At 37.3% G+C, this 12,533-nt stretch overlaps 2 protein-coding genes across 3 annotated transcripts; one reads left to right on the top strand and one right to left on the bottom strand.

The window, feature by feature from the left end:
• Window positions 1-230: 230 nt before the first annotated feature.
• On the top strand, window positions 231-6,439 carry LOC140819307 (protein FREE1-like). The gene is made up of 10 exons (XM_073179322.1): window positions 231-1,280; window positions 2,567-2,653; window positions 3,137-3,268; window positions 3,513-3,644; window positions 4,370-4,435; window positions 4,654-4,764; window positions 5,034-5,126; window positions 5,711-5,744; window positions 5,967-6,037; window positions 6,131-6,439. The coding sequence occupies exons 1-10, from the start codon at window positions 363-365 to the stop codon at window positions 6,206-6,208; spliced, it is 1,722 nt and encodes a 573-aa protein (XP_073035423.1). The 5' UTR covers window positions 231-362; the 3' UTR covers window positions 6,209-6,439.
• Window positions 6,440-6,781: 342 nt separating this feature from the next.
• On the bottom strand, window positions 6,782-8,816 carry LOC140820046 (putative pentatricopeptide repeat-containing protein At5g52630). 2 transcript variants are annotated; one of them, XM_073180358.1, is made up of 2 exons: window positions 8,515-8,816; window positions 6,782-8,388 (listed from the first exon to the last, which is right to left on the bottom strand). In XM_073180358.1, exons 1-2 carry the CDS (start codon window positions 8,743-8,745, stop codon window positions 6,895-6,897), a joined length of 1,725 nt encoding a protein of 574 aa, XP_073036459.1. In that variant the 5' UTR covers window positions 8,746-8,816; the 3' UTR covers window positions 6,782-6,894. The 2 variants fall into 2 exon arrangements, with proteins under 2 accessions (XP_073036459.1, XP_073036458.1); XM_073180357.1 differs by having other exon boundaries at window positions 6,782-8,816.
• Window positions 8,817-12,533: the final 3,717 nt, after the last annotated feature.

Below are 12,533 nucleotides of genomic sequence, written 5' to 3'. Positions count from 1 at the left end.
ATATATATATATATATATATATAAAACTCTGCAAATTTTCAAATGTAATTCTGAAAAACTAAATTGTTTAGTTTAAATATTTGGATCAAGATTTTAAAATAACTTAGTTTGATATATATATATATATATATATATATATATATATACATTTGAAAATTTGCAGAGTTGATTGGTTGAACTCATGAAATTAAAAGTCGATTAAATCGCGATTTTTCGGTAGAAAGCGTTCAACGAGTCAAGCCACGCTTTTCCCATCTCTTTCACTGGATTCTTCTCCTCTTCCTCGCTCCAATTATTAGCGATCACCACTGTACGCAAAAATCCCCGCCGGAGTTTACACCCTCCGCCGTCAGCTCACCGCCATGCAGCACGGCGACTATAATTCCGCTGCCCCTTATTACAACAACCAACAGCAGTACTACCCACAAAACAACACTCCGAACCCGAACCCGAACCAGATTGATTCTATCCACCACCCGCTGCCGTCGTACGCATCCGCGCCACCGTTCTCGACCAGCAGCTACCATCCTCTTCCGCCTTCCTCTGCGGACTACTCAGCCTCTTACGGCCACAGCTCCTCTTCATATCCTCAATTTTCTCAAAATCCCGATCCTGTCCCCACCGCTCCATCGTACCAACAAACTCAGCCCTCTTATTCGTTCCCCCAATTTGAAGCACACGGGGCCTATCAACCTCCCTCCCCAGCTCAATCATCGGCGTATTATCAATCTTACGATCAGCCGCCGACGCCAAATTATGCCTCAAACACTAACCACAGCCCCAGCCAGGTTTCGCCCAATTCAAATAATCCTTCTGTTCAACCTTCTTCTCAATACCCTCTGTTAAATTCCGCACTGTATGAACCATCGTATGATAATACTGCCAAACACGATGGTTATCTTGATGGGAATTTCGGTAGGAGCAGGCCGGGATCAGAATTATATGGAAAACTAGCGGACAGTGGATATAGCGCGTATGGAAATGACGGTGTCTACGGGAGTAACGAGGGAGTTTACGCATACAAAGGGAGTAGAGAGCCTTATGGAGCTCGGGGAACAGCTCCAAAGTCATCAACTTGGTCTAGTTTTGATGATTTCGGAAGGCCCCTTGGGCGTTCTTCTTCTTTGGGGAAGGAGCATCCTGAGAATTCTGGTTTGAAGGTTGTGAGAGCAGTGCCGAAGGCCGATGCACAACAGGATGCTAAAAGTGGGGTTCAAAAGTTCAGAGTGAAGCTTTTGGCGGAAAGTGTTGGCCAGAGCACGATGGATGTACTTTGCCAGGTTTGTGCAAAGAATTTAAGGTTGCATTTGGATGTGTTGATTTGAAATCTATGGATTTCGATAATAATTTTATTGTTTGCATCTACACCTTTACTTACATTAGTTAAACATTCAAAGTTGATGGAGAACTTGAAATTCATCCTAATTAACATATTAACATGGAACACTGGATAATCATGGAACGAGTGTTTCTCTAAACTCAAAAATACATTCATCAATACAAATGTAACCTAAGTAATTTGTAAATGCCTTTTGCTTTTCATTGTAGTACTTAATAAGTCTGATTGTTTATGTATTGTTTTTTTTTTTTTCTTGTTTAAAATTGTGAAAACACAAAAGACTTCATCGACAATCAATATGAATTGAAATCAGCTATTAGTTTAATTCTTATATGGATGAATGCTACCTTCTTATCTTCTTAAAGTTTTGGGTTTTGCCGAGTTTGATTGTTTCTTTACATTTGTGTTTGATCACGACACAGTTTGGTGCTGTTTAGGACTTAAATTTTGGCGGTTTATGCATATGCTTAGCTACTGCTTGCTGATTTGACAGGTTGATTATTATGGAGCCACTTTTAGCATGTTAAATTACATTTAAAATTTAAAGAATATTTGTATATGATTCACTAAATGCTCAACAAGGTGGTTTGGATTTGTTACTGAGTCAAAAGTTTTTTTCAACTGAAGCTGGGACTTCCATTTTCTTTTGCCTTGGTTATGGCATTCTTCTAGTTGGCATTATTCTCACCCCTCTCACCATAAGTGAGTTAATTTCAAATGGAATGGCATGTCATGCACTCATGCTAGTGAGAATTGTGAAAGTGTGATTTTGTATGACTTCATTTTCACGCCAAAATTGTGTCAGACAGCAAAGTTGTCAACCTTTTCTAGTGAGAATATTTCTTAGACATACATCATAGTTTTTAATATGTGTGTATTTTGTGTCAATCGAAACAGATGGTCACCTGGCCTCTATCTCATTGAAATGCAATGCTTAGTGAGTAGATAGATAGTTATAAATTGGTTCGTCACTTTGTTTTATTATATTTTTAAGGTTGCTTTTTTACTTAATTTTGATTATTTTCTCTTTTTCGGTGGAAAAATCTTTCATAATATGCTACATTGTACATTTTAATCCAGTATATGAAAGCAATCCCACAAAAATGTACCGTTTATAATCTACTTGGTTATGTGCAGTGGTATCATATAAGTTTCTCTTTCTCATCCATATTCACTTGCAGTATCAAGTTTTTTATCTTGAAATATTTTGATTTGGACTGCTTTCAGATTAGCCTGGATGGAATCCGTATGCTGGACCCAAGTACTAATCGTATACTGCGAATATATCTTCTCGACTCAATAACCAGATGCGAAGTAAGTTTTTATTTATACTTTTCCTAATGGGGTGGAGTTGTATGAGGTTTTCACGGAAAAGTTAAGTGCATCTAGTTTTATCAGCTACCAAAATGACCAACAAATTTCAATTTTGTAAGAATTGCAATAAGTGTGAAGTGGACATTCCAATCTTTATCATTTGTCGATTTTAAGCACCGATAAATACTCTTTAAATGTGTTATTTCCTTTATCTTGAAGATACTTTTGTGGAGTGTGTAAGCTCTTTTTTTGGTCAAATGGAGAGGTTCACTGAGCACGGTGACTCTTATTCTGGAATCTGGAGAACTGACAAATCATTCACCAATTACTGCTTTAACGTACAACTGGTTTACCTAAAATTTGTGGCATTAGAAATTTGTTCTTTGACTCCTGGTTGGGTTCTTTGATATGAGCTCATGCGCCTTCATCTTATCTTCTTATCAAGTTGCATTTCAGTTAAATTTCTGTTTTCTTTGTATATAGGCTTTGGATTCATCGACATTTGCCTTCTGGTCAAAAAGCTCCGTGGACATTGAACCGAGGCGTATCAGATTGCAGTCTAATAGTTATACCACCAACACAATTTTGGACACAGTTACTGCTGCAGTCGTACAGGTTTGTGATTCTTTCTTTTGTACATGGTGTTAATCATTTGTAGACCACTATGCAGTGTCTGAAGCATTGTTGACTTGTCGACGCCTATCTTGTGATTGTGGTTTTATTTGCATATTTTACTGAGCTCCACTTGCCACTAGTGAACTAAGACACGTTCATATGAAAAAAATTTAGAACAAATGAGTAGAACGTGTTAAAAAGGAAATTGGACTAGTAAAATATTTGATTACTTTTGAAATTGCAGTTTAAGGAGATGAATGGAAGAAGCCAGACTTCTGACTCTCCCAAGGTTGCCGTGCAATCAACAGAGAAAAAGAAAGGTTTTGGGGATTGGATGAATTTGATAAAGCCTGTCAATGAAGAAAAAGATCACTGGGTAAATTATTCTTTTATTTGGCCTTGTGAGTTGGGCTACTGAAATTTCTATGCCCTTTTTTTTCCCTCTTTCAACTATTAATATTGCATTTATTATTTATGAGTTCTCTGAGAAACCTAGTTGTGTAGAAAAGTTGGAAAGAAGGTGACATTTCTTTCTAAAATCTATGAGAAATTTGATGGGGTTTTTGTTGAGCATTGTATTTTCATTTCGAATATGTGTGAGTTATCTGGTGGAGACCAATAGATGATGGGAGCTTCTGAGAAGATATTTCATAATAAGTCCTTATGATGCGATGGAGTAATTGTCAGCTTTCTCTCCAAACTACACAGAAATGTTGGTGAGCTAGATATAATTTAACCTCTCCCAATTATACATGCTGAGACTGTTGGAAAAAGTGTGGAAAGAAGTTGATCGTGATACCAAAAGCATTATTCTTGTCATTACTTGATTGATGATGATCTAAGAGGTGCTGTTAAATAAAGGCCACTCACCCCCTTCATATCTTGCACATGACTGGAGTCCTATTGGCATTTTGAATTGCCTTTTTTATGGGCAATCACACAACTCTTAACTTTTTTTATCTTTATTACATTTTTTACAATGAAAAATGCAAGGCAATTCCACCATTTTTGCTAGTAAAGTATATATATTATGGATGCTGGTAATTCTATATCTTCTATTTGAAGCTTCAGGTTCTCATTTATTTTCTGGCTCGATAATAGGTTCCTGACGAAGCAGCGACAAAATGCACAGCTTGTGGGACCGATTTCAATGCTTTTGTGCGGAAGGCATGTACTCTCGTTTCCTCTATGCACATTTCTTCTATTTCTGTTAATTTTTCTGTGTCTGGAATGTGTTGTTTACTATATATGATCATACTTTCTTACGGATATATAAAACGTGCATGTTTTCTTTTTTGTGTGTGTGTGTGTGTGTATGATTTGTCGTGGGTGTAATGTATTTTCTGATTTATGTATAAAACAGTGATTTTGGTTCTACTTTTCAGCACCATTGCCGAAACTGTGGAGATATTTTCTGTGACAAGTGCACTCATGGTAGAACTGCTCTTACTGCTGAGGAGAATGCTCCAATAGTTAGAGTTTGTGATCGATGCTTGGTATGTGCCAATCATATTCTTCCCATTTGGGTTTTCTCCAAAACTTGTTTATCATGTTTCTTTGCTCTAGTTTTGCGGACTAGATGTAGAAGTAATTGCTTGGTGAATCCATTGAAGATGTTCACAGCAAATGCAGTCATTATACACTTTGAGTTTTGTCAAAAAAAGTATCTGCATGTTCCTCCTGCCTTTGAGAATGTGCATTACTTGAGATAATGATTTGTGGAACTGCTGCATTAGGATAATTTGAAATTATGCTGTTTTTGTAGGCTGAAGTTTCTCATAGGTTGAGTAATGCGAAGGAAACTTCTAGCAGATCTACTGTTATTCGAAGTCACGACGATCTCGCAAAGAAACTTCAGGTGTTTCCTTCTTTTGCATTCACTCTATCTATTGATACCCATAAACTCAATATTTGTATGTGTACTCCTTTAATCGTGCTGCATAGTTGTTTGATCTACCAAAATATTATCGATTGACATGATTTTAATGTGGCTTAATGTTCAATCATCATTTGATAACTTTATGTGATGTGTATGTGATAGCATCTTTTTTCCTTAGTCGTGAATTATGTTTCTAATGCTCGCATTTGTGACATTTCAAGTTGAAATAATCCGTTGTTCACATTTTAGGTATGTGGCTGCTAACCAAATAGTACATGTTATAGCATCTTTTTTTCTTAGTCGTGAATTATGTTTCCAATGCTCTCATTTGTGACATTTCAAGTTGAAATAATCTTCTGTTCACATTTTAGGCATGCGGCTGCTAAACAAATAGGAGTGTTTTTTTTGGGGTTCCAACTAGTTAATTTTCTTGGTTGTGTTGACTCGAGCACTAATGTTTTTCATATGATGCAAGTTATCTTGTTTGGGATTTTATTATGTATTTATTTTCCATTATTGTTAAGCTGTTCAATAATTTACAATTGGATTGTTGATTGTTACAGGAGGAGATGGAGAGAAGCTGCAAGGTGTCATCAGGTAAATATGCTCATATTCTTGACGGTATTTTTTTCGGAAAGACAACCAGAAATGGTCATATTGCGATTTAGTGTCCACTGAGGCATGAGTTGGCGTGATTTAGAGTAATTTGTAGCTCAAGTATTCTGGAACCTTTTCTTCCACATCTTTTTTTGCTCCACTCACTCATACATTTGTGTTCGAACTGCTGCCTCTTCTGTTTTAATCATCTGTCTTCTTCAGGCTCCAAGTCAGAGGTTTCAGGCAGACGGATGAAAGAGGTTGCTTGCCCTACTTGTACAGTCCATTTGCAGGTTCAAATAATTCTCATTTTTTGCCTTCAAGTTTATGGAATCGGGTTATCTTTCTTCGCACATTTTAACTGTGCCATGTGTAATTTGGAGCAGGTTCAAGTTCCCAGCTCAGGCTCAGAAACCATAGAGTGCGGAGTCTGCCAGCATCCTTTCCTGGTCAGTGGCGACTGATCCATATGTGTGCCCGATCCCCATAACCTCCGTCCCCGCGACTGTGATTGTTAGTCTCTCTCAAGTTATCTCAAAGTGTTTTGAGTGTGGTTTTTCTATAGAATACTCGACATTACTCGGTTTTTCTCCCTCATGTCTTATATGTTCTTTATCCGATGCCAATGATCTGGTCACGCGTATTTGTACATGAATATTCTCGTCTGTTATCGAACTGTTGTTGTTCATGTCTGTGACATCGATCTATGTTCATAGAAGTTTATCAATGTGTTTTTGATGATTAAAACTTATACATAGTTTGCTTATTGTTTTTGGAGTTGAAGCTTACATTGTAGCTTTATAGAGTTATCTTAATCTCAGCCGATGATTTCATCACATGAATTTTTTACTCTTTGAACAATATTTTCTTAGATATTATTACTAAATCTAAAATCCATTTGAAATAATAAAAAATTTCAAGTTCAACAAAGTTTCTATATATTTTACTTCAAAAATCGAAATTTTAATCTATATTTTACCTTTCAAAAAAGAAACCAATGTTGTGGTAATAAATAGATTTAATACTTTTCAGCCGTTTCCTCCAAGACAGCACCGCCGCCAATGTATGCAAATACCAAGTGTACAACAGTCTTCCCTTGTGCAATGATCAAGCCGTTAAAAGTCGGATAAGTAACAGGGTTGCAATGCAGTCACCAGTAATCACCACAGGAACATTGCTCATTTGAGAATCTATGGAAACGATTGTTGTCTCTAACAATAATGGTCCTTCCGGTGCATTTGGACATAAACTTTACTGCAGTATGACAATCACCGCACACACGCAAGTTTTTCATGACTCTAATTGGTCGTTCGGGCGGAAACTTAATGAGCGCAAATGCAATGGCTAATCTCTCGCTGTGATACCTAATAGCTTGGCTCTTCTCTACAGCACCAACTTCTCGCAACACATAACTAGTGTCTGCAACATAACCAGCGCGCTCCATGTCCTCCCCTAACTCCTCAAGCTTTTTATAAATCTCCACCGTTTGTGGATGAGCCCTATCCCCTGCAGCAAACGTGTGAATCTTGTTACTTTCCTCTACCCAGCTCAGCCCCGTTTCCTTTTTCTGCCCCAAATCTTTCAGCAACTTTCTTGCTTTTGCAGCTTCTTGATATCTACCAGCAGCTGCATAAGCACTGGACAACATTATGTGTAAGCCTGGGCTCACGGGTCCAAGCGCAAACACTCTATCAGCCACATAAGCAGCCAGCTCAATGTTTCTATGGATTCGGCAGCCAGTCAATAAAGCTCCCCACACAGACTCTGTTGGTTGCATCGGCATTTCATTAACTAATTCAAGAGCCTCTTGAAGTTTTCCAGCTCGACCAAGTAAGTCTACCATTGAAGCGTAATGCTGACTTCCAGGCTCGATTCCATTATCCTTCATCAAGCTAAAGTAAAATTTTCCTTCCTCTAGTAAACCTGCATGGCTACAAGCATAAAGCATACACAAAAAAGTGATAAAATTTGGCTTCGTCCCCACACTTTCCATTTTCTTAAACAGCTCAAACACACTCCTTGTGTGAGCGTGCTGAGCACATGCGATCAACATTGAGTTCCACATCCCTAAATTTCTATCCAAAACCTCATCAAAAACTCTATAAGCATCCTCAATCACACCACTCTTTGAGTACATAGAGATCAAAGAACTCCCGACAAAACACGACTCATCAAAATTCATCTTCAAGCACAAACCATGCATCTGCTTTCCCAATTCAAACAATGTCGAATTCCCACAAACCCGAATCACACTAGAGAAAGTAAAATCATTCACATTCATACCTCCTCCACATAAAGCACCTTTGAAAAGCCTCAGAGCCTCGTCATCCTCCCCCATTTGTGCATAACCATATATAATCCCACTCCACGACACCACATTTCTGTCAGGCATTCCGTCGAACATCTTCCTCGCATCCCCCAGTCTCGCACATTTCGCATACATATCCACCACAGAACTCCCTACATACACATTCACATCATAACCTAATTTCACAGCCAGACAGTGCACCGATTGCCCCAAATTACGATCATTTAACATCGCGCACGCTTTCGTCGCACACGGAAATATATGATCATCCGGATACATCTTTTCATCCCGAAGCATACCCTGAAAATATTCAAGCGCATCCAAGGGGAGTTCATTCTGCACAAAACATGATACGATAGAACTCCAGGTGGTAGATGATTTGAAAAAAGCGTCATTGAACAACAATTCCGAACAATGCGGGAGCTGAAGCCTAGCGTAGAAATTGATCAAATGATGGCATACCAGCGGAACAATTTGAAGGCCGGATTTGATAACATGGGCATGAAAAGCTTGGCCTTTAAGCAGAAACTTCCCCCGCGTGAAATCGAGCAAATGATTACATATGGTTCGATAGTTCTGCTCGAAGCTCAGATTATTCAGTGGGTTTCGCGGGAAACGTGAAGTGCTGGAGAATTCTTTTCGGGGAAATGGCAGCAGCTCTAGCAGCGGAGGATCAAGAATTGGCTCCACCATTACAGAGTTGTTTGGCGCAAGAAAGAACCGAATTAAATCGGTTCCCGCTTCGGGGAATATTACAACGTGAAATTGGCACAGTCCCCGGCCGATTTTTTTTTGTTTTCAGTCCCTGAATACTTTTTTAGTACCACATTTCCACATGAAGTGTACCATATTTCCACATAAAATATACTACATTTTGTAAGACATAGTAACACAATTTTGTGAGTAAGAAATGAACCCAAAGAAATGTTTTGATTGGAGATTTTTCATCAACTTCCCCGTATTACAACACTGTAAGTAATAAATGAAAAAATAATGGAGAGTAAACGAATTGAATCAAAATGGAAGGTCAAATTCGATTTGAGATAGATATATTCGACTCGAGTTTGGCTCAAAACTCTAATTGTAACAATCGTGGGTCATTAGGTTGAACCAACATAGGCCTCGGCCAATATCCATGCATTATTATTGGTCATGGGTCGTTAGGATGGTCCAACATGGACATCGACATATACTCATACACCGTCACTCATAGAATATCCGACCCCTAGAAAGTGGTTTCTTTCGCTTTCCCCAACATTTGAACCTAGGACTGATACCAACACTTTAGAAATCGAGGTACTTAAGTCCGGGGGTCCTAGTTGTGGGCCGAGTTGGTAATATTTTTAAGGAATATTTTCTTAAATAAACTTCACACAATTGCTATAATAAATTTTAGTCTTAGTTAAATTAATTTACCAAAATAGTCTTTTTATCATATCAAATTACATAGATATCCCCTATCATTTAAACTCTATTCACCATCAATTTCTTTATCTCAAACTATTTATTTGATTTTCGAAATTTATCGATTAATCTTATGAATTCCATGCATTTGGACATAAAATGGTGATAATTTGTGATAATTTTTTGTCGAGTATCATTTTTATGCATTTTATTTTTTTGAAGGTTTGTTGTGCATACTCATAAACTGTTAGCATGAAATAATGGAGAGACTTAATTAAGACCATCAGATTTTTTGTTTATATTTGTGGGGAGCCGGACGCTAATCAAGTTTTTAATCATCATTGGGACTAATTAATCGATTATAAAACAGGGTCTAAAAATTTTTCTTTTTAAAATGCGGAACGTAGTGAAATCAAGACATATATACATATCAGTATATAATATACAAGTCCTGTATCATAAACATTTATTCAAACTAGAGTTTAACAACTAATATCAAGTGTCCAAACTCTATCTCAGATCAAAGTCCGAAGTCTCCACTCTAACTCGATCTCTCCTCATCTCCTCGACCCTGAACCTGTCCCACCTGTTGTCCAGTACACATACAGACAAGACAACAGCCGGATAATTCCGGTGAGAATATAATCCCAGTATAAATCAACGAAACATGCAATCATATAAACAAATATAAAGCATGTAATCAGGTAACAGACATATGTATCAAACTCTGAAACATAATCAATCATAGACTGTCGACATATACGTGACTCCACGTTTCAGACTAGACTCAATCCTAGTCTAGGGATCCCGGTTTCCAGACATTGGCATTCCATATCGACCAACAGTAATAGAAAAGACTCCAGTTCTATCCACGTCGATATAGTATCGATCACCAGTAATAGAGAAGCTCTGGTTCTATCCACATCAGTATAGTATCGATCACCAGTAATAGAAGAAACTCCGATTCTATCCACATCGATATAACATCGATCAACAGTAATAGAAGAAGTCATAATTCTATCCACATCGATACAGTACTGATCACCAGTAATAGAATGAGCTATAATTCTATCCACATCGATAGCCAATTATCCAGTAGCAGACTATGGCACTTCCGCCAACACAATATCTCATGACATCGTGCAATGTGCCCGTGGTGATCCCACCACTATCAGGCACTTCTGTCATAAGACTACTCGTCTAATACCTGCTATCTATAATCAAGAGAACAAGTATATCAATCAAATCAATGCAATATCAATACAATAAAGTAAAGTATGTGATTTAGGGAAACTCAAGTCTAACCGACTCAAGTCGATCTCCCAATACCACATTGACTTATACCTTTCTTTCGCCGGTTTCTGGCTCAGTCGAAGTCCTGAACTCACAATCTGTCTGGCAATGACAATACCAATAATCTCATATCAGTATACCTTTCAAATCAATAACAATCTGATCAATCTCGATTTAAATCAAAATCAACGGTATAACGGTACAAACTCAGTATCCCCGTCAATACCATATCACCAGACAACAGTTACAATCCATAACCCATATCCAATACAATCCGTAATCCAATCACAATTCAAATCTGTCTGGTATAAATCAATATACCCTAAAAATTTATAACAATTCCATAATCAGTCCGTTTCTCGATCTGACTTCGATTCTATGATGTCTAACATGTCAAGAACAATATATATGAGTTCCATTCAATTCTGACAATAGCATAATTTCAAAACATGTCAAAACGTAGCAAAACTTACGTCAACTTATAGCCTACGTCGATAGGAACTCGATACCGAAGTCGGAATCAAAATCAGACGGACGGATTTCTCGCAGAAGGCGTAAGGATTTTCTCCTTTCTTCTTCATACCCTTCTCTCGATTTATGTTTTGATTTTTCGAAGGGATAACCATTATATATAACCGTGCATGCATTCTCGAGGTGGCAACATTTTTCTCGCAACATGTCGCACCGCGGGTGCGGTCGTTGCTGCACCGCGGGTGCGGTCTCTACAGCACCGCGGGTGCGGTGTAGCCACGAAATCTTGGCCAACTTACTGTCCATGCACCGCGGGTGCGGTGCTTCCTAGGCCGCGGGTGCGGTGTTGCATGCTCATATCTTTCATAATTTTATTTCTGAATACATTTCTCGGTGTCCCGATTAATCCCTTCCTGATCACATGACATTATAAATCAATCCTTATTAATTACCGTGATTACTACTCGGGCATTACAATATTTGTGTAAAGTCACATGGATGTAATTATTATGTTTCATAACCATAGTGATTGGTGATATTGTTTATATTATTTTAGATGAGCAACAATCGTAATTAAAATATTATAAATTTGGTAGTTTCGTAAGCACCAATTCAAACTAACAATTCATAATTTATTAAAATATTTTATTGATATAAGTAAGTAGTATTAAAAAAATTAATATATTATAAATTAAATAAAACAGAATAAATATTAAATCAACTCTTAAAGAGAAATAATAGATAATTAACAAATGAATCACGAGAATGAAAACATGTGTATTAATAGAAAAATGGTATTTTAGGATTTTTTAATTAAATAAGACATAATAAAAAATGTGTAATAAAAAAGGTCATTTTTAAAATTATGACTTTGAAATAGACTATTTTAATAAATTTCTCTATTTATTTTAAACTGTTATATTTTTACTGTCAAATATTTATGATTATTTTTAAATGACATATTTTTCAGTAGGGTTACATGCATACAAAATATTTAAATGGTATTTTAAAAAATGAGATCTTTTAAAAAAATATATATATTTCTGTACTTTTAAAAACGGTAGACGTTACAATTTTCGAGGTAGCTCGGGTAGAAATCATTCGAGAGCTTGTATGAGAGCCCGGGCTTCTGGCAACCCGGTGAGAAGATATCTCGGGCATTCACATGCCCAGCCTCTGACGAACCCTGCCTGCAGATTTACCCTGATGTGGACTATCCATATAATATCCCAGGTCATTCATGACCCAATGCTTTTAATTGGACGAGAGTAAAGACATTGGATAAAATTGCAAATCAATTACACAATTGCCAG

The sequence above is a fragment of the Primulina eburnea genome, chromosome 18, assembly GCF_022965805.1.
Source record: "Primulina eburnea isolate SZY01 chromosome 18, ASM2296580v1, whole genome shotgun sequence".
In the NCBI taxonomy this organism is placed as follows: domain Eukaryota; kingdom Viridiplantae; phylum Streptophyta; class Magnoliopsida; order Lamiales; family Gesneriaceae; genus Primulina; species Primulina eburnea.
This window is presented reverse-complemented; position numbering and strand designations above follow the sequence as displayed.